This window comes from Xenopus tropicalis, chromosome 4 (assembly GCF_000004195.4).
Source record: "Xenopus tropicalis strain Nigerian chromosome 4, UCB_Xtro_10.0, whole genome shotgun sequence".
NCBI lineage: Eukaryota > Metazoa > Chordata > Amphibia > Anura > Pipidae > Xenopus > Xenopus tropicalis.
Genome location: NC_030680.2, coordinates 94,991,576 through 95,013,142, shown reverse-complemented (window position 1 = coordinate 95,013,142; position 21,567 = coordinate 94,991,576). Strand labels below are relative to the sequence as shown.

The window sequence follows — 21,567 nt, the reverse complement described above, 5'->3', positions numbered from 1 at the left end:
TGCATCCCTACTTCAGTATAAAGTTATTAAAGGGTCAGTTTATTCACTTCTCAACATGAGCTCAATATCAATATTTATTGCTCTAAACCGGTCAAAAGGGAAATTAAAGCTACTTCATTTTGGTGTTAAATAGAAGCAATGCAAAAGATTTTTTACTTCCATGTTCTTGTGACACTTGTATTTTCGAATCCGAATCCTGCCTAAACATCCGAATCTTGGCCAAATCCCAAACCTACTTCATTTTGGTCTTTGTAAGTTAGATAATTAGCTTACCAGTGCACAGAAGTCAATTATGCAGGGGGCTTACAGGTATATGTGCTCTAGTAATCTAATCTGCTAGTGTGTCAATATATATATGTGTGAGTTGCACCAGAATTTACATCACAGTTATACACTACAAAGTCACTAAAATCATGCTAAGGTTACTTACTAAGGCCCTTAGTAAACAGCAAGTTCATATAGCAACCTTATCCTGTATATTCTTATTTTCCCCTGCAAGTGACTACAAAACCAACATACAAATTAAGTACCCATTAACTCCCTCTCTCCAGCAGCAGCTCAGCTTGCATGTACTGTATTCCAGAACAATAGCTAAAGGTAGTTTTGTTCTCCCTGTATTAAACCCAAATGTCCTATCTCTAAGGTACAAGCTGTAAAATGGCTTTTGAAGCAAAAATCGTTTGATTTTTGTTTATAAAATGGAGCATAAATCATAACTTTTATAAACGTACTATTCCAAAGCGAGCCAAAACATGCTGTTCAAAGTCTACAAAAGTCTTTTTTGTTTACTGAAATCGGAAGGTACTGGAGTTAATGCACGGCTTTCTTTCAATTGCCAGTATTTTCCTCTTGAGTGTACTAGGAAAATTAGTAAGCTGTTGGGCTGTTACATAGAGAGCTATAGTTCTTGTTTGGCAACCTCTGTATGGTCATTCAAAGGCTCCTATTACTCTCTCTTTCTTCTTCTAATTTCTGGTAGTGCACCTCTGTGCTACAGTGTATATATAGATAAATGTTGCTAAAAGTGCAAAAGGACATATTAAATCATTAAAGAGTTGCTAGGTAGTTTCATATATACACATCAGGTATGTTAGTATTCTCCTTTTAAAAATAATAATCTCCTTAAAAAATAATTGAAAAGCATTTATTCATTTTATAATAAGTATTTGGTCAGGGTTTTCATTCAGATCAACCAAATTCTTAAGTGCATCCTTAGGTCATGCTTACAGACTTCACTGCAACTGCTATCAGATCAATAGTCCCCTGTGTATATTACCAGTCTATCCAGTATATTATATATCCAGTATATTATATTATATTGTATATTACAATGCAGGTGCACAGACTTGTACAACAGAACTGCTGCTTGTATATGGGCCTTGAACGTACAATCCAGCAAGTTCTGGTTGTTTTCACAAAATGAGAAAAAATCTGGGATTTAACCAAATGCCTTTATTTGCTTAAAGATTCAATTTAGCTGAATCCATTGGCTTTTAAAGAACCAGTTGTGATCCCTTAAATGAATCATTTTTAGGACAACTGAAGTTTCTACACACGTACATATTTAAGTCTTTTTTAGGCCTGACCACATACCAGAAAAAAGTTATTCTGGAAGCTTTAATACATCAATAGTATTTCAAATTTCGTAAAACCATTTCTTGCTGCTTTTCCTATTGCTTTATGTAAATCAGAATGTTGCTAGAGATGTCTTTCTTCAGTTCAGTCTCAGAGCTATTCATGTGATCTGTAGTGAGCAAGCTACAAATATATATATTATACATACATTAGCCACACAGAATAGCGAAATATTCATTGTTGGCTGATTATTTTTTCCTTCATTATTTTGTGTCAGTCTTTACTATAAGACTCTAGGGTCTATACATTAAATTTTTATCTTTACCTTGTTATGTTCCAAAAGAATTGCAATAATCTTGCAATTTTTTTTAAGCAACGAGTCCTCTGATTTTCACAAGGAAAGTCAATCCAAGACTTCTTTGGACAATAAAGGGTTATGCTAGCATTTCCCTTATGGAAGAATGAGAAGGTTTGGGCAATTTGTTTAATAATGGATTCAAGGAAATTCATAATTTATTATGTATTTTAATAAGAGGGGATATATTAATATTAATGCTCCAATCTGCTTCTCTGAATTGATGAGGTCTGTTTCTTTCTTCTAGTGAACCTGGTGTCTGAAGATGAGCAAAGGGTCGTGTTTATAACTGCTCGAATACACCCTGGGGAAACTCCTTCATCCTTTGTGTGTCAGGGTGAGTGACTGTCAGTCTTTGCCTTGCTACAAGAAAAAAATGCACAAGGCTTTCAGGGTCAAAAGACATTGAACACCTACGTTTTTTTCATAGAAAGGAAAGACTCTTAAACTGGAAGGTCAGTAGCAGCATTCAGTGAGCCAGCAAATAGCTGCAACTGTGATAATAAACAACACTGTGTGGGGCCCTACACACCTAGCCATTTCAAATAAGAAAGCACATCTAATAAATACACCATATCATTCCTTTACTACAAACTTGTGATTATGAAGCACATCCAGTTGTCTCTCTAAATAATGGTTACAGCATTGCAAAGAATGATGGGATTTTTCTCCAACACTAAGCCTCTTCCTGCTTGAGTGGAATAAGGAGCACATTTTATTTTAAATGATATGTCATGCAAGGTCCTGGTAGTTTATCGATCCTGGAGAAATAGTTGTTTGCTACAGCTAGCCTTACATCTTTCATAGATTATAAAACCTATACAACCTAATGTGTGTATATATACAGTATATATATATTATTTTTTTTTATTTTTTTTTTTCGAAGAATTGAAGGATGTTAATAAGTGTAGTAGTAACTGCAAAAGCAGAGTGCTAGATTGTAAATTTCTGCTCTATTTTTTTACGCAAAATATTTCAAGAATGGGAGCTATTAGTATCAATCCTGCAATTCTGTAATAGTAATGGAGTGCAGTCAAGATAAACAAGTTCATTTACAGAGCAAAATTGTCTTCATGGAAATAGACTAGATAAAAAACACATTTTGTGAGTCATCTAAAGTAAAAAGAAATAAAGAAAAAGGTGTATGCAGGAGTTTCCGTTTATGTAAAGGAATGCTTTTATACTTTTTTTTTAATTTCATTTTTTATGGCCTCATCAGCGAATGGTTTTGGCCTTGTAAACATCTGAATACTCTCAATAACTGCATACAGGTTTATTATAGGCATGCTTCAAACTGATAAGTTGATAAGTCCAACTGATGAGCTGAACGACATTACAATCGATAACTCATTTCCCTGTAAAAAATGTATGTATGTATGTATATCTTTATTTATAAAGCGCTAAGCAGCGCTGTACAGTAGAATACATTAATACAAACGGGGTTGTATAAGAAGTTAAATTAGAAAAACCACACAACATGTTGCTAAATGCATTGGAGTCAATTAGTATTTTTTTCACAGCATTTTTTCTTGTGTCAAATGCATTGAAGTCAATAGTAATTTTTTTCTTGTGTTTTTTTCCAGCACAAAAAAACATAATGCATGCTGCAATTCTAGCACCAATTCACAACATTATTTTCTGTTTAGAGGAAATGACTGAACAATTTAGATGCTAAACTACACAAATTTGTCCAATATTTTACTTGAAGGTTTATGTAAAACCCTGACAGGTGCAGCATAGAGACTGCACCCCTTCCGATTTGACTCCAACCTCGTACCTCCTATCCTTAAAGAAAATCAGACACCTTGGTTGGAAAGAGATGGTCTCAGTTGTTTATTTACATCATAATAAACATAACTTTACATATATAACATTGTCAACTTGTAGCCAAACCGTGTGTATAACAAACATTTTATTAACCGGCAACTTTGCTTTACTAGCCCCAAAAGCTAAAAAACTACTTTCACTCCTTTCACACCCCATTTTAACTTGCTCTGGGGCTCTGTGTAAAGGTGCCCACCGCCAACAGTGACAACAAACACACCCTGTCTTCTAGGGAACGAGGGTGGGACGCTGCAAGCTGCTGCTCCTCCCAGTGTCCCTCACCAACTGGAAGGTAAGACCCACGTTCTCTGTGTAGCTCTGCCCCCTCCAGTCAAAGACCGGAGACTTTAAAGCCTGGCCAATCGCAACCCCTACAACTTGTGGGAGGAGGGGTGCCTCATCTAGCCTCATCAAGCCCTGCTTCCCTACTCTGCGTTACGGGTCATTGGGCCCCATGACCATATCATTGTAGCTACAAAAAATAGATGGCGTTGTTGTTGTACTTGCAATTTCTGCATTAGATTGTACAATCCCTTTGCAAAAACAATCAGAATTCAATATTTATAAGCCATGTGTCTGCAACGCAGGTATGCTTGTGGGCATTAATATTACACATAAAAAGCTGGATTTATAAAGCTGCCATTATATAAAATATAAAATATTTAAACATCATGCAGGGGACACGGGTTCATGTTTTTGGATCAGATTATGTACATTGAATAAGAAAAGAAGCAAATCATGGGTATTACTTCTGTTCTTACAAGGTCCCCCACAAGATAAAGCACAATACACATAACCATTATATACAGAAAAGGTAATCTACCAGCAACTACCAAATTGCTCTATACAACTATATAGGAAGCAGACCCTGCAGTCCAGACCCTCCTGTACCCCCACGACCTTTTACTTTCTCCATAGTTAAGCCATTGCTGCAGATCAACTGATCAACTGGCACAATGGAGCAAAGAAAAGCTAGCTACAGCACCAAAAAAATCTTGATATATGAAGGCTTATTATGTCTGCAAATGCAGTGACTATAACCCTAACCAGTTCGGCACCCTCCAAAGTAACTGCAAATTTGCAAAAATACTGGCACAACAAGGCTGTTTCAACAGGATATACCTGATAATTTATTATAGTGCAAACCATGTGAACGTTTTTGGGACACACTCCTTTGTAAGACAAAGGGACTGACGAAGGCATGTGCCCCGAATATTTTTGCAAATTTGGTTCAAATGCAGTGAGCAATTTTGAGCACAACTGCCATTTTGTTTCACCCAAAAAATAATTTCCAAGAATTCCGGCATCATTTTGGACACAAACAGGCAATTATCTTGCAGCAATTGTTCTGCACTAACTACAGTTGCATGTGCAACTGTGTGTGCTTGCTTTGTTGCAAACTGGCCAAGTTTGCACTAAATATTTTTCTATGTCTGCGTGAGAGGGAAGCTGTGCACAACATCTCACACTTTCTTCTCATGACAGTTCTTATCCCCTCAAAAGTTAAGTTCATATGCTGATGTCATAGAGTATGGATGTCATTTAGAATTAAGCCTTGAAAAGAAAACAAACAAGTGATGGGTAACAGTAGATTATATTTAAAAGCAGTTTTGGTGACATTGGTCCTTTAATAAAAAAAAATACATGTTGTAAATAAGCCAAAATATCCATACGTACATAACATCACATTAGATTTTGTTATCTGGGATATTAGAGGCCTAGCACAAACTAATCTCATGTGGCCTCCAAACTAATTACTTTTTACTTCACCTCATTTATTCTCCTCTATCAAGACAAGAAGGATGTCAGAAATTGTTTTCACCTTACTGTGGAATTAGACTTGACAGTAGATGTATATAGTCAGGAGTATTAGCAAAGCTTCAGTGTCTTTTCAGTTACAGTCCCTTTAGACGCTCTGTAGCAAACTCTCTGTAGTTAAACCTTTCAATTATACTTCACTCCTTTTTTACAAAGTCCATTTAAGGGGTTTGTTCTGTGGGCAAACCCCATGAATAGACATGGTAAGAAGGAATGTAGATGTTTTTTAGTATGTTGCAACTGGTCTTCATTCTTTATCACCTGTTATTTATATAGTGCCGGCACATTCACGTAGCACTTAACAGAGATTGTTCATCATTTAAATCTAAGGTTTCTATCACACTGACATACCTTTTTGTCAATATTATTAGGAGCCAGTTAACCTGCATGTGTGTTTGCGGGAGGAGTGTGGACATAAAAACTCCTTGCAGACAGTGCTACCCAGTAAGCCACTGTGCTGCCAAGTCTTTAGATTTTATTCTCTGTGGGATTGAAATAATGGAGCTTTTTGTTATGCCAACTCAAGTGTTTGGCATTTCAACAGCTAATAGGTTGCTAGGACCCAATTTACCCTAGCAACCAGTTGGTGTATAGTATAATCATAATTCACATACTATGACTATACTAAAACAGAAATAATGGTATTTTAGTACATTGGTTACTGGATGGATCAAATAGAAATCCTAATGTACTTAATGCCTTCACTAGACTAATTCCTTTATGATAAATAAACACACTACTGTCCTGTCTAAATAAGATTTTTTTCTGTTTTTCCAAGAATACCGGAGAATACCACTCTCCCAGAATAGCTGGGAGAATGTGCCCATCATCAGGGTCGAACTGGGGGATGAAGGGCCCACCGGGGCTCCCGCCCCAGGGGCCCTGCAGGTGCCCGCACCCATAGCCCCCCCTCGGAGGGGCCCCTCTAACCCCCTTCACAGGGCCCCCCACCCGACGTCCTCCCCCAAGCGGGTAAAATTAACGTGTCAGGGCAGGAGCGGTCAGGCAGGGGGAGTGCCACAAGGGTCGGGTCTGGATTTTCCCCGGTGTCCCGGTGGCCAGTCCGACCCTGTCTGTGATTCAGAACAGAAAAAGGCTGTCAAAGTAAAAAGCCTAGAAACCGCTGATTTTTTTTTATTATCTGTATTGAGCCATATCTATTTATACAGCTCATTTTTTTTGGTATATAATAATAAATTTTAGCACCTATGCACAGAGCACTTGAATCTAAGCAATGGCTGTGCACTGCACCTTGTTACCTGCAGAGCACAGTGCCAGCAGGCAAATGGAAGCCCTGCACTTGATGCTTGCCAAAGGCAGGCTGATTGTACATAGCTCTTCTGCACTTTGTAGCCACTGGTACTCCCTAATCTGTGTATCTGATCAATACACAAGCTGGGAGGCATTCCAGGGATGGCTACCGACTACCGACAAACCGCTACCTGGTGTTGCTGAATATAGTGCAGACAGCTCTGTATTCAGAAAAAGGTGCAACAATTTGTACTCCATTGAAGGAGTTTGAAGAGCTAAACTTTGGGCAGGCCACAGGGCACATGTCTTTGTATATTATGACATGAAAGCTGACTTCCGTTAAACTGCACAAGTTAGTTGGCTATAGTACCCAATCAGCAATTACAGACTTACATATTCGCCGGTGGGATGGCGGGTCATGGCAACTCGGGGAGATTAGTCGCCCGCGAACAGGGAGTTTTGTCGCAGGCGACTAATTTCCCCGTGTGCCAGAGCCCTAATAAACAATTGAGCTGGTAAGCAGGGAGTGGCTACAAAATTCATATGGACTGAAAAAAGGAAATAGGATACTGCTACCAGAAAAGATCATTGGCAGATTACACTAACGTTCAGAGCGGAATTGTCGGATATGCAGTAAGAAACAAAAGAATTCTACCCCTATCTGATGATTCAGTACTAAACATTTGCCAGTGCTTGGGTGCCTTCAGAAGCTATCCTATCACTGATTGATTCCTGTGGGTTACTCCCCAGATGTAAATTTGCCCAGTGTTGATAAATAAGCCTAATCCTTATTTTACTTTTTGTATTGTTTTTAAAATGTTACACATGTACTGCATAGGTTTCTGTATGCATATACAGGCGTGGGACCTGTTATCCATAATGCTTAGTTGGGAAAAAGGTACTGCATATAATGTATTATTATTACCTAAAAGGAGATCATTAAAAAAAATATTAAAAAACAATTATTTGATTAAAATAGAGTCTGGAATATGGCCATCCTGTAATTTATAGCTTTCTGGGTAACAGGTTTCCAGCTGACAGATACCATACCTGTATATGTATTTTTTCCTCCGATTTTTATGTAGGTTAAGTTTTCAGTGTAATGAAAGATTTCCTAACCATGCCCAAATTATCTGATGTTTTGTATTTCATTTATTCCTCTCTGTGGGTATACACAGCCAATTGTTTAGCCAACATATTCTGACCTACATCATTTTTACAGTAAATAAGCCCATAAAGTACTGGAGTACAACAGCTCTGTTACCTGCTATAGCTATTAATTATAGAAACAGAAAAGCATAAGGCATAAACCAGAGAGAAAATAACGCAACCTTGGGGGTGGAAGAAATGCTATTATAAGCTTTATGCGTGACTAAATTGTATTTTTTTTCTAAATGTCTGGCACTGAGGCTTGCAATGTGGCCCCAAATACAGGGATTATTTCTTAATAGAATTAGAAAATGTTATTAGTTCGCTACTTACAGAAACTACCTCTTTAAAAGAAAGGAAAAAAAAGTCAACTTGGCTGCGATGCAGAAAAATTACCAACATTCGCCAAATAAAAGGTTACTCAGCATAAACTGATCTAATAAATGTCTTAAAAGGTTCAGGCCTCTGTACCGACAAATACATTAGTTATTGCTGCTTTAATAATTGTCTCTTATAAGGAGTAGTGCAGCAGTTCAAATAAATACATTCACTATCTCTGTGCAAGTTTGAGATTATAAAAAGTTTGTCACTGCATCATTTAATTTTTTTTTTTTTTAAATGCATTTGACATTTTAGTGTTTGTTAGAGCTCCATGTTGGACTCCTATATCCTGAGTGCAAATCAGTAGGGTCATCTGTGTGCTGCCAGTGTAGCCGCCTGATTTAGGTGACATTTCAGTGCCAAAGAGGTACAGAAGCAATCACAAGCTTGTGTACAATGAGATAAAATAATAATCAGTGCTATACAAAAGACATAACATTTAGTCAAGCAGTTTGACCAATTTAAATCTGAGTGCCTAACCATCTGTGCATGTTTGGTCACCTTGGGAGCAATTTGGCATGCTGTCCTGTTCAAATTTAAATTTCATCTGCCAATGAACTTACTCTGCTCAAATATGGGGCATTGACACATGCAGCTGTTGGACTACAGTCCCTGATAGTTACAGGTTTGTAGCATCACAGCAGACAGTTGGCCTTCTTTACGATTGCAAGTGTAAAATAACAAGGCAATTTACATCCCAAAACTGCTGTGCGGTCGTACATAAGGCATGGTCGTACATGACAGGTATTTCATTATACCTCTGCATTACTCAACTACTGTTTTTTGTTTAAATTTTCTGCTTTATTAAGGAGTCATTCTAATGGCCAATGCATCATTACTTGCATTATTTGGTGAGTGTTGTGTCATCATCTGTATACCCTGGGTCTGTGGACACAGGACCTACATGCACTTTATAAATCACATTCTATACTCTGAGTGGATTACAGATCAGGACATCTGTAGCATGCACAGAAAATGGTGGACTGGGCAATGAAATGAACAGCAGCAATTTCACATTTAATGCAGCCGCATAGTTTGACATTGAGCCCTCCATCTGTGTAAGGCATAGGCTTGCTGCTGCAACATAGCTTTCTATGTGGAGTAGACTTATGACAGTTGCTTTAGAAAGGATAGCTGGTGGTGGTGGTCCGTGGTGTACACAACCCATTATAGTACAGCCTGCTCTGTATTCCCCAGTATCTTTCTAATTGGCAGACCAATTAATCCACTCATCTGTGAGCAGAAAATGTATTGCGCTAACTACCTTCCATTTGCTGAGCCATTCTCCGAGGTAACATAATCGTGGGCTTGTTTATCTCATGCCCTGAAATACACTACAACGCCTCGGCAGTATCAAAGGTCAATTAGTGGACAAATTAAGCTATTATTAGCGTCTAACGAGGGTGACTGGCATCATTACCCTTCCTGTTTACCAGCAAACTGTTATTTTAATACAAGGACCAAGTAATAAATCAGTACATCTGCTGCATCTCTGTGTCTGCTTTGTGTTAATGATATTAAATAGGTCCTAGCAGATGCCAAATTCCTTACCTTAGTGTAAAAAGGAACAGTAATAGGTATCTTGCCGATTACAGAAGCCTGAGGATAAGGTTTGCATTGATTGGTTAATGCAGAAGACGAGTTCATGGCGATGTGTTTTCTAGCAACCTGACACTGAAAGGTGGCAGATAAACTCATTTCAGCACTGACTTTATTATTTGCATTCCATGCTTTAGCTGGAATTGTAGTATTTCTTGTGAATACTGTGGTCATTTGCCTTTGCTTGAGAAGCCATTTCCTCTATAGGGAACCTTATACTGCAGTTCATATTTACCAGAATATATGGCACTTTAAAGACCAGCTATAGCTCTATATCTTTATTTGCAAGATCAGGGAGAGAGAGAAGACATAGATACAAAGCAAAAACAATTGAAGCAATTTGAACTCAGTACATACTAGCAATGCTAAGGGTCATTTTTCTATGTTTTATGCTGGCAGCTGAGACTGAGACAATGTCAGAGATCATATAAATGTAAATTTGTGTAATTGTTAAAATAGCATCTACTAATTTAACAGAAAACTACACCTCTGAATAGTACAGGTCTCTATAATAATATACTGCATAAAACAGCCCATATGAGAAATTCTACTTCATTTAAATAAACCATTTTCATAAAATATACGTTTTTATTATTACGTGCCATTTGGCTAATCCTAAATAGAAAATTGCCATTTTAAGTACTAAGGGCTTGTCTCCTGTGATCATACAACTCACCATGCACACAAACACACCAAGAGCATACATACATGTTAGGTCACATCAGTGAAGTTACAGCTGCATTATTTCCTGTCAGGTGATCTCGTATTCATTCAGAGAGTATAGTTTTCCTTTAAGAACTCCTTCAGTTTGATTGCATGCATCATAAAGTGTTACTGTGATTTAATGAATCAGAGCACAATCCCCGTCAATGGTAGGCTGACTCCACTGTAAATAATTCCCAGAAAATAAAACAAAGGGGATTAAACACTTGACAATCTATATTTACTTTATATATAATATATACATACACTACAGTACATGCTTACATTAAGGATTTGTGTATATGACATGTGACTATGTATGTGTGCTCATTCCTTAATTAGAGGAAATCATATGGTCCATAAGAAGTGCTGTTATTTACTGAACTTTTAAAATCTGACATTTTGTCTTCCAGGTATCATTGATTTTCTTATAAGCCAGCATCCTGTTGCCATATCTCTGAGAGACCGTTTGGTTTTCAAGGTAGCACCAATGCTTAATCCAGATGGAGTTTACTTCGGAAATTACAGGTATGAGAAAAATAAACTTTTGCAAATATGACGATTTGCAGCTGCATGTGTCTTGGGCACTTCTTCCAGATCCGTTAAAATGTTAGATATTGGCACACATCATTTGGATATTCGGGTCACTTGCCAATCTCAAAGCATCATTCAGTTCAGCAAGTTCAGCTGGTGCTTCTAAGATAGTTCTGTTTTCGAGGTGGCAGAATAGTCCCCTGATAAAATGTGTAAAGGATAGTGATGAATGAATTTGTCCTGTTTCACTCCTTTGAAAAATCTGCAAAATGGCAATAAATTTGCCAACGCATTGAAGTAAATAAGGGTTTTTTTGTGGCTGCTGTGCATTTTACTTGTGCAACTTTTTTTACGCATGCAACTTTTTTCTCACTCCGAATACATTAAAGTCTATAGGCATTTTTTCTCAAAGTTTTTCTCATTCCAAATGCAATAAAGCAGCGTTGCCCAACCAATGGCTCATGAGCAACATGTTTCTTGCCAATCCTTTGGATGTTGCTCCCAGTGGCCTCAAAGCAAGTGCTTATTTTTGAATTTCTGGTTAGGAGGCAAGCTTTGATTGCATAAAAACCCAATGTGATTGCCAAACAAAGCCTTCTGTAGGCTTCCAATCAACATCTAACTTCTATCTAACAACTATCAAATAGCCAATCATAGCTCTCAATGGCACCTCCAGGAACTTTTTTCATGCTTATGTGGCTCTCCAAAACTCTTTCCATTTAAATGTGGCTCACTGGTATAAAAGCTTGGGGATCCCTGCATTAAAGTCAATGGGCAATTATTACACATGCACCTTTTTTTTATACATGCCATTGGCAAAATGCAGAGTTTCACTGTGAATCCAAACCCAGGGAAACAATTTGCTGCTCATTAGTAAAGGACCAAAAAGTTGTAAACAAGTAGTAAATAAAGCAAAGAATGTATGTTCCTCAGCTGCTTTTATTAATTTAGCTGGGATTCTACAGCATGGTGTAATAGATGAACATCCATATTCACTGCTTCTCTCAGTGTGGTGCTTCTCAAATAGTAAGATAGGATGGGACCTATGCAAGGAGTTTGTTTTACCTCATGGTAAGTTTAGTAAGAGAGCTTACTGTATATAGGTATGGCTGCATTAATTAGCCATGACAGACAGGATCAGGTGATTTCTTTCATGGTATAAATGGCATGTTTTGTCTCCATACCTAGGACAGTTTTAGAGAGTGCACATGACAGGACACCCCTGTGCTATCAACTAAGAGGATCTGAGATGGCTATGGTAGAATCATAAGCTAGACAGAGTGGTGAGTAACACCAGGCTGACACTTGGAGTGGAGTGCAATGGGATTAGTGTTTTTAGAGGTGCGGCCCCATAAATGATTTTCCTGGATAGTACTTATAACAGTTGATCCAAGCAGGTGGTGATCTGTGAAAAACAACAACACATTGCACTGTGAAAGACAAATAATAACGTAACTGCTCCTACTACCAAGAGTTCTCAATAAGAAAGATGTGAACTGTGCTAGTAATGTATCTGTTAAGTAAGGAACTGTGGCCTCTTTCTACCAAGTGTCATATTAAAGTTTTAATTTTTGGGTGCCTATAAAGTAAGTGAATAGTAGACATAGTTACTTAACAACATTATATGATATATCTCTTATGAGATATTGGCATTGGTTATTGGGATGTATATCACACCCTGCCATGGGCAATCTAAAAGACTGATGGAAAGTTCAGTTTATATTAGTAAATGCTTTCTCATTGGCTTGGCCAGTGTCCCAAACATAAAGCCCTAATAGGAAACTATAAATACAATTTATGTGAAGTTCTCTGCTTTGTGGCAAAAGATTAAAAGTGATGAATTTCTTTAGACTAAAACATATTAAACATTTGACTAAAATATGAAAGATATTTTTTGAAATGTCCCCATTTTGGAGAGGTTAAGGACAAATCCTGAAGTGTATGTAATAAGTTTGCATTTTAACTTAAGTGTTTGGTATAGAACTAGCTCTGAAAGCAAATCAGCTATGGATTATTCATTTCTTGCCTGGAAAGTAACAAATGACTTTTCCGTTTCTGACCAAGAAATCTCATGGTCACTTTGCTTGCATTAATTTAGTAGGAATAAAGTAAAGGCATTTATCACAAAGGCAATTCCCAAAGTCACCAAATGTTGAAAGTTAAAGTCCCGCAGTAGGAACAACTGTGAACATCCAGAATGCTGAATCCAGTTGGTGCAGGTCTTAGTACCTTTGCAAAATTGTGCAGCCAAATATTAACCAAAATTCTTAAAGTGATACTGACACCAAAAAACTACTCTTCATAACATGAATGTACATTATAAGTTACCTGTAGGTTATGCTAACTGTTTTGCAAAACTGACTGTTCTCCAACCAGTCAGTTAAAGGAACAGTAACACCAAAAAATGAAAGTGTATAAAAGTAACTAAAATATAATGTGCTGCTGCCCTGCACTGGTAAAAGTTGTGTGTTTACTTCAGAAAGTCTACTATACTTTATATAAATAAGCTGCTGTGTAGCCATGGAGACAGCCATTCAAAGAAGAAAAGGCACATAGCAGATAACAGATAAAACACTATGTATTCTACAGAATTTATCTGTTATCTGCTATGTAACCTGTGCCTTTTCTCCTTTTTTCCAGCTTGAATGGCTGCCCCCGTGGCTACACAGCAGCTTATTATATAAATTATAGTAGTGTTACTGTAGCAAACACACCAGTTTTACCAGTGCAGGGCAACAGTGCATTATATTTTTATTACTTTAAAGCTCTTTCATTTTTTGGTGTTACTGTTCCTTTAAAGCTTGTAATGCTAACATACTACTGCTGCACAAATATGGCAGCCCCCTTATAGAGGAATATAGGGAAACAAATGGGCAATGTAAACGCATCAGGCAAATACAATTAAGACAAAATTATAAATAGCATGCAAAGACAATGTTTTAATAGATTTAAAAAAAAGGTTTAATTTCTGGTGTCAAATCTCTTTAATTATATCCCTGACCCCGTGGGGTTTGCCATCGAAGGCCTCTCACACACAACAGAGTCTATGTTATCAGGAGTAAATTTACCTGCCTGTACTTTTTTTTATGTCAATAAACCAGATGACCCTATTGGAGAAGCCATTTCTTCCCTTGCTTTATTTCTTTCTTTCTGGAGCTATCCATTAATCAGACAAGCAAAATTTAGACTCACTTCAGAATGAGTAGTTTTTTTCTGTGCCTCCCCAAAGGAGTATAAGGAAGGCTGTCAAAAGCACAGATAACATTTCACGCACATCTAAAGAAAAAGAACAGGTGTGAGTCACCCACAGATCCAAGATAAAAAGTGCCCATTTTTAGTATCTAAAAAGTAGCTTTGTTTTGGTTTGTTTTGTTGTATTAAATCACAGAGTTAGCAAGCACAAATCAGAATACTGTTCTTTTTATATAACAAAGCTGTATCCTGTCATTTTCATTTAGACTCATTAGCAACTTTTAACTACGTACATGTTACTTGGTACTTTAATAGGCCAGCAACAATCAGTAAAATATATTGGGCCTGATTCACTAAAGGGCGATAAAACGTGCGCTATTTTTATTGTGCGCTAAAATTTTTACTGCGGCTTAATTTTGGCGATTTTTCGCACGATTCACTATAAGCATACTCGCGCTTTTTTACGCGCGATATTGCATGCGTTATTTAACTCGCAAAGACTATTTCAATGCGGTATTTGCTGGTACATGTGCTAAATTACGCCCGCGAATAGTCACCGCATATGAATGGTAGCTTAGAAATAGTGTATAAAAATTGTCGCCGCATATAAATGGTGTATATAAATATTAGCCACATATAAATGGTAGCATATAAATAGTAGATGCTTATAAATAGTAGCCACTAGTGATGAGCAAATGTGTTCTGGTTATCTTTAGTGAAAAATTAGCAAATCTTTCGAAAGATCCACGAAACGGCAAAAATGTTGTGCGGGCAAAAAAATTGTTGCTGTGACTATTATTTTTTGACGCTTGTATAAATTTTTGGATGTGCGGTGAATTTTTGCGTGGCGAAATTTTTCATGAGTTTTGCCATTGGCGGATTGTTTTGCAAAACGCATGAAAAAATCCGCCGCAAAAAAATTCAACGCACGTCCAAAAATTCGCTGCGAATCCATGCCTGGCGAAACATTTCATCACTTGTAGCCGAATATAAATAGTCGCGCAAATGAACGCACGCCATGTTAGCCATACACGCCAATACTTGCAGAAAATTACTGTATTAAAAATGAACATTTCGCTGCAAACTGGCGGCTGCGTCACTCTACGGGAAACACATACTTGAATAAATAACACTGTAAGTCCATATTTTATTGCAAAAACTCATTTACTGTACTTTTGTATAATTTTTCGCCTGCCTGTAGTAGGTGTTAATTTTCGCATAGCCAAATGCGATATTTAGCGCGCAAAAGTTATAGTGAATCATGCGATCGTATTCTTTTCAGCGCGGAAATTAACGCATGCGGTAAAACTAGTGCGAGAAATAACCCATGCGAAAATGGCGATTTTTCGCACGCGATAATACTATGGTGAATCGCGCGCAAATTATTTTGCGTTTTTTAACGCAAAAAAGCGTGCGATAATTTTTATCGCACTTTAGTGAATCAGGCCCAATATGTCTTAGTAATTTGCTATGTATTACTTAACAAGTGAGCCTCCACCATTAGTTTTGGCTGTGCATTTGGGTTACTGATAGTCTGCAGATTAGAGTATCTCCACTAATCACTCCGCTGTCTGCAAAACCTACAGCAGCTGGAGTGGAGCCACATCCAATTTGCTAAAATAAGAGTTATATTTTCATCTCTTAAAGGCTCTTTTGAGGACCTGATGACTTATTCCCTTGGATGTGTTTATTGAGATTGTGTACCAGTTTTTCTTGTTCACTATGCTACCATACACACCAACAATCTTAAGAGGAAGACATACCCCCCAACTGTCCCGCTTTCCACAGGACTGTCCCGGTTTTTATAGCGCATCCCGCTGTCCCAGATAGTTCAATGAATGTCCCGCATTTCTGTAATAGATTCCGGAAATGCGGGACATTCATTGAACTATTTGGGACAGTGGGATACGCTGGCTGGAGGTCCTCGAGCTGCTCTGCTTCTTATGCGGCTTCTTGTGTGGCGGCGACAGGCCCTTTTATAAGGTTGCGCCCGTACGTATTCACAGCACACGTACGCACGGTGGCACAACCTTATAAAAGGGCCTGTCACCACTGCACAAGGAGCCACATAAGAAGCAGAGCCGCAGAAGAAGGAGCGTCTATGAGAGGCACTGTGTATGGGGGGTACTGTCTAGGGGGGCAATTGGGGCTACTGTCTATGGGCGCACTGTGTATGGGGGGTACTGTCTATGGGTGCAATTGGGGGCACTTTCTATAGGGGCATTGTGTATGGGGGCTATTGTCTGTGGGGCAATTGGGGGCACTGTCTATGGGGTCAATTGGGGGCACTTTCTATGGGGGGTACTGTCTATGGGGGCATTGTGTATGGGGGGTACTGTCTTTTGGGCCACTGGGGGCACTGTGTACTTATAACTGACTGCCTTCTCTCTATATTTGTATTTTATATGTAGGAGTTGCTATATTGTTTTCTTTAGGTAGTACAGTATGAGGGTATAGCACATTTTGCATCTGATCCCACCATTTCAACTATATAAAAGGAGTATTTATTGAACAAAAATGGGGTGTGGTAATTGCGGCATGGCCACAAAAGTGGTCGTGGTCAAAAAAAAAATTTCCGCGCTGTGCGCGCCAAGTCTTTTTGCCCCTCTTTTCATTTTCCAAATGTTGGAAGGTATGGGCAAATGGCTGGTATCTGAGTAAATTCAAGTTATGTTTTTTGTTGTGTCTTTAAAAATGCAAATAGCTACACACAGGTTACCTTCCAGGGATGACACTTAGGTGGGGATTTACTAAAACTTGCCTTTTTCAGGTTTATATTTGTTTCAACCATGAAAAAAATCTATTCCGACTCCAGTTGCTGTGATAGTGGCTGAGTTTCCCCTGAGACCTTTCTCCCTGGGCCTGTATGGAGCTAGGCACAACCACTGTGGGCAATCTTTGCCAGATAGCAGAACTCACCAGACACTTGGAATCCACAAAGGTTCTTTAGTTGGAACAGATGTATAAATGCTGCAATGGGTATACAAATGTTGGAGTGGATAAACAAATTCTAGAGTGGATGAACAAATGTTGGAGGTCAAAAAGAATATTGCTTTCCTAACCTCTGGAGAAGCTGGTCACATGTGGAAAGAAGCAGGAACAGGAAAGGAATGTCAGGAGGAACTGACATCACATATAAGGAAGGGGAATGGGAGGCTCTACAGACTTAGAAATAAACACCTTGCAATATGACCGTGGTCACTAGGTGGCAGTGTAACAATGTATATGCATATAAACCATTCATTCTATCTGCTGGGGCAGCATAAAATCATTTCCACGAATGGCAATCATTTATCAAAAGATCCGAACTGAAAATGCACAAACAAAAAAAGGTTGTGGAAAAGTTGCAAAAAACTAATTGTTTGGACCTGTTGTGTCATAACCACAACTTTTTGCATGATAACCTCTTCTTATTTGACTTATCACACAATATCTGCAGCTTTTTCGACTTGTTGCATCATAACCGTGACTTTTTCGGATTGTTCCACAAAAGCCAGTGGCAAATGAGTCCTTTATTCTTAGTCATCTAGCACAAGAAGTGATGTTAAAAATATGAGTTAAAATATGATTACACTCTAAAAAGACAATGATTACGATAAGGAGGTGGAAACTGTTTTGAAGATATTGCAATGATTAGGGAAATTTGGACAATGCTTATAGTTGCAGTCACTTTGCAGTGCACCTAGCTGTGAATTGAATGCCAAGAAACTATCTTTACGGAATTAGCTGCTGTAAAGCAGGATGCTTCCACAATTACATTGGCATAGGCATGCTTTGCCTACTTACTTATTATTTCCTTCAGTACAAAAGCAAAATAAAAGTAATTTACTTGGGTTGGTATTTATATAATGCCATGGTATGGTATGGATGACAATTTCAGGCTTTCAGGCTGTTGACCACATTCTTTGGCCCCCAGATCGGAAGGGCCCATTTTTACAAAGAAGCCTGAGACTGTAGCTGGTATTGCCATATTTTTATCCTGGCCTAAGCCTAGGGTTTAATAGAAATTAACATTTCTATTCAGTTTGCTCTCAATACGATGATTTAGTTGCTATTTCCATGGTTGAACTGGGCCGGTGGGGCACCAGGGAAAAAATCTGGTGGACCCCACCAACCCAGGTCTGCTCCCTCCTCCGGTAACTGTGGAAGTGCGGCATGTGGGGGGGTTGACGTTGAGTAGGAGCTGGTGACTGGGGTAGGGGAGCCCCCAGACAGCAACCCTGGTGGGCCCTGGACACCCCAGTCCGAACCTGGCAATTTCCATGTCTGTTCTATTTAATTTTTGGGTAATGATACACAGAACTACAAAATAGACAATACTGATAATTGTCTCTATGTGTGTTTTAGCAGAGAATATTTTCAGTGTTGTCTATGGCAGGGTATTTTCTGGTGTTTGGAAGCTGCAACAAGTAACCTTTAAAAGGTTTGCGCCTGTCTTACATATTTACTCATTTGGGTGCCACAATACACGTTTGAATACTCCCTAATGCAGAAGGGGAAATTAAAATCTGTATTTGGTTTCCAGCATTCACACCTCTTTTCATGTGATTGCACTATTGAATAGCTGCAATTTTAAATATGAAAGTGTAAGATGTTAATTGTCTAAAAGCCTAACTGAGTGCACAGATGAGCATGTGTGTTCCTCCTACAAGCTACAAGCTTTCAGTAAAAGATTCTGTGAGGTCGCCCATGGCTTAGTGTTTCTTTTCTATCCATCAGACCTGCAGTAAGTTACAAGCATTGTTTTGTGTCTGTAAGGTTGGTTCCAGGGCTAATGGGAATTCTGATGTCTTTGGAATAACCTAAGATACAGGATCTTTTTGTTCCTTCCATCTACATTATGTGCAATGCTGCCCTCTACTGGTTAATAACATTTTCACTCAGTTTAGCTGAAAACATCAAGAAGCCTTTTCTAATCTTACAGAATAGATGCACACTGACAGAATCTGTGATCTAGCCCTTTGCCCAATATACAGGTTGTTTACAAATCATATTTTCCAGGATTTAATGAGATAAATCAGAACTGAATTTGCATGTGAATGCATACCTGAAAAGTGGGCCACATATATAAGTGAAACAGTAAGCCATTTGCTAATTTATTTAAAGTTGTGCTGTGTAACCCCTATCAGATTGCCGTTGATCGCTACAGACTGGTACCTTTAAAAGCATGTTAAGAGAGCAAAGGCAATGGGAGCTATACTGTAGGGGAGGCAATAGGAGCTATGCTGTGGGGGGAGCATTGTATTCATGTGTTACATTTGGTTGAAGGCCTAGAGACCATTTCTGTATTCCAGTGCTTGCACTTAGTTGTGCTCGGAGGGCAGAAACAAAATAATACAGATAAGGAATCTATTGTCTGGAATGCAGGGGCCTTGGAGTTTTTCTATCATTTGGATCACCATATGTTCAGTCTGCTAAAAACCACTGAAACATTAAATAAAGCAAATAGAACAGTTTTTTGCCAATAGAGATTAATGCATTTTAGAGAGGATGATACATGATATGGTTTTATCATCACAGAAAAAAAGGAAATCATTAGTGATAAGTGAAATTCTGTATTTCACCATAGGTGAATATTTTTTGTAAAACCACAAAGAAAATCTTTGCTGTAAAAAAAATGCAGAGACAAAATGCCCATAGAGCCTAATCTATTGTGTGCATATAGTAGCAATGAGCTGCAACAAGCTTACATTTAGGAACTAGGTAACAGCATCTGCCATACAGTACAATACATGCAACAAAATTAACTAAATGGCTTTATATATTCAGTTAAATATAATGTACTGTTAGTCTGCATATGTAAAAAGAAATAATCTTTGCTTCAAGTTTTTATACATATTATCTCCATTGTAGTTGTAGAAGTTGTTATGCAGGACCCTAGGGCTCAATTTGCATAGCAAAATAAGATTAAGTCATTAACAACACATTCACATTACTTGTGGGATTGTGACGCTTACATAAACAAAGAGATGCCGAATGTTATTCTGGCCCCTTATAGTACAAGCTGTTTATTTTATTTGCTAAGTACTTAAAGTAAATAATCATTTTTATGTATGTTTTGTGCATTTTAAGCCCAGTCTATGGTAACCACAACTTTCCTTGTAAGCCTTTATTAGCTGGCTCCTCACTTGTGTGTACTTATTCACATTTTAGGTAGGGTAGGTAAAATTTCAAAGGAATGTAAACAAAAAAATGAAATTTTGACTAATAAAAGTTACATAGTTAATTTGGATTGACAGAAGTCTGACAAGTTCAGCCCCTCCAAATCACCCCCAGTGCACATGCATTACATTAAACAGACACTTACATTTAGCCTTAGATATTATGCTTTTGCAAGAAATCATCCTTAAGAGGTGACATGATAATTATGTAAAAATATATCAGGGGATCATATAATAACCTTTCTAATGTTTTATTTACCACTAGGTCCTTCCAACAGACACAAGGGCACCCACTCCGTTTAGAAGAAGGGAGGTTCCATTTAAACATTCGGAAAGGATTTTTTACTGTGAGAGCTGTGAGGTTGTGGAATTCCCTCCCCGAATCAGTCGTGCTGGCTGATACATTATATAGCTTTAGGAAGGGGCTGGATGGATTCTTAGCAAGTGAGGGAATACGGGGTTATGGGAGATAGCTCTCAGTACAAGTGAGGGAATACAGGGTTATGGGAGATAGCTCTCAGTACAAGTGAGGGAATACAGGATTATGGGAGATAGCTCTCAGTACAAGTGAGGGAATACAGGGTTATGGGAGATAGCTCTCAGTACAAGTGAGGGAATACAGGATTATGGGAGATAGCTCTCAGTACAAGTGAGGGAATACAGGGTTATGGGAGATAGCTCTCAGTACAAGTGAGGGAATACAGGGTTATGGGAGATAGCTCTCAGTACAAGTGAGGGAATACAGGATTATGGGAGATAGCTCTCAGTACAAGTGAGGGAATACAGGGTTATGGGAGATAGCTCTCAGTACAAGTGAGGGAATACAGGATTATGGGAGATAGCTCTCAGTACAAGTGAGGGAATACAGGGTTATGGGAGATAGCTCTCAGTACAAGTGAGGGAATACAGGGGTAGGGGAGATAGCTCTCAGTACAAGTGAGGGAATACAGGGTTATGGGAGATAGCTCTCAGTACAAGTGAGGGAATACAGGGTTATGGGAGATAGCTCTCAGTACAAGTGAGGAA

General features: G+C 38.3%; 1 protein-coding gene across 1 annotated transcript in view; it reads left to right on the top strand.

Moving 5' to 3' along the window:
• Positions 1-21,567, top strand: part of agbl4 (ATP/GTP binding protein-like 4) — an 809,806-nt gene that overhangs the window by 633,457 nt on the left and 154,782 nt on the right. Inside the window, exons 7-8 of the mRNA XM_031900949.1 lie at positions 2,178-2,267; positions 11,068-11,182. Of these exons, the coding sequence (XP_031756809.1) occupies positions 2,178-2,267; positions 11,068-11,182 (205 nt within the window). The remainder of the gene's footprint in view (positions 1-2,177; positions 2,268-11,067; positions 11,183-21,567) is intronic.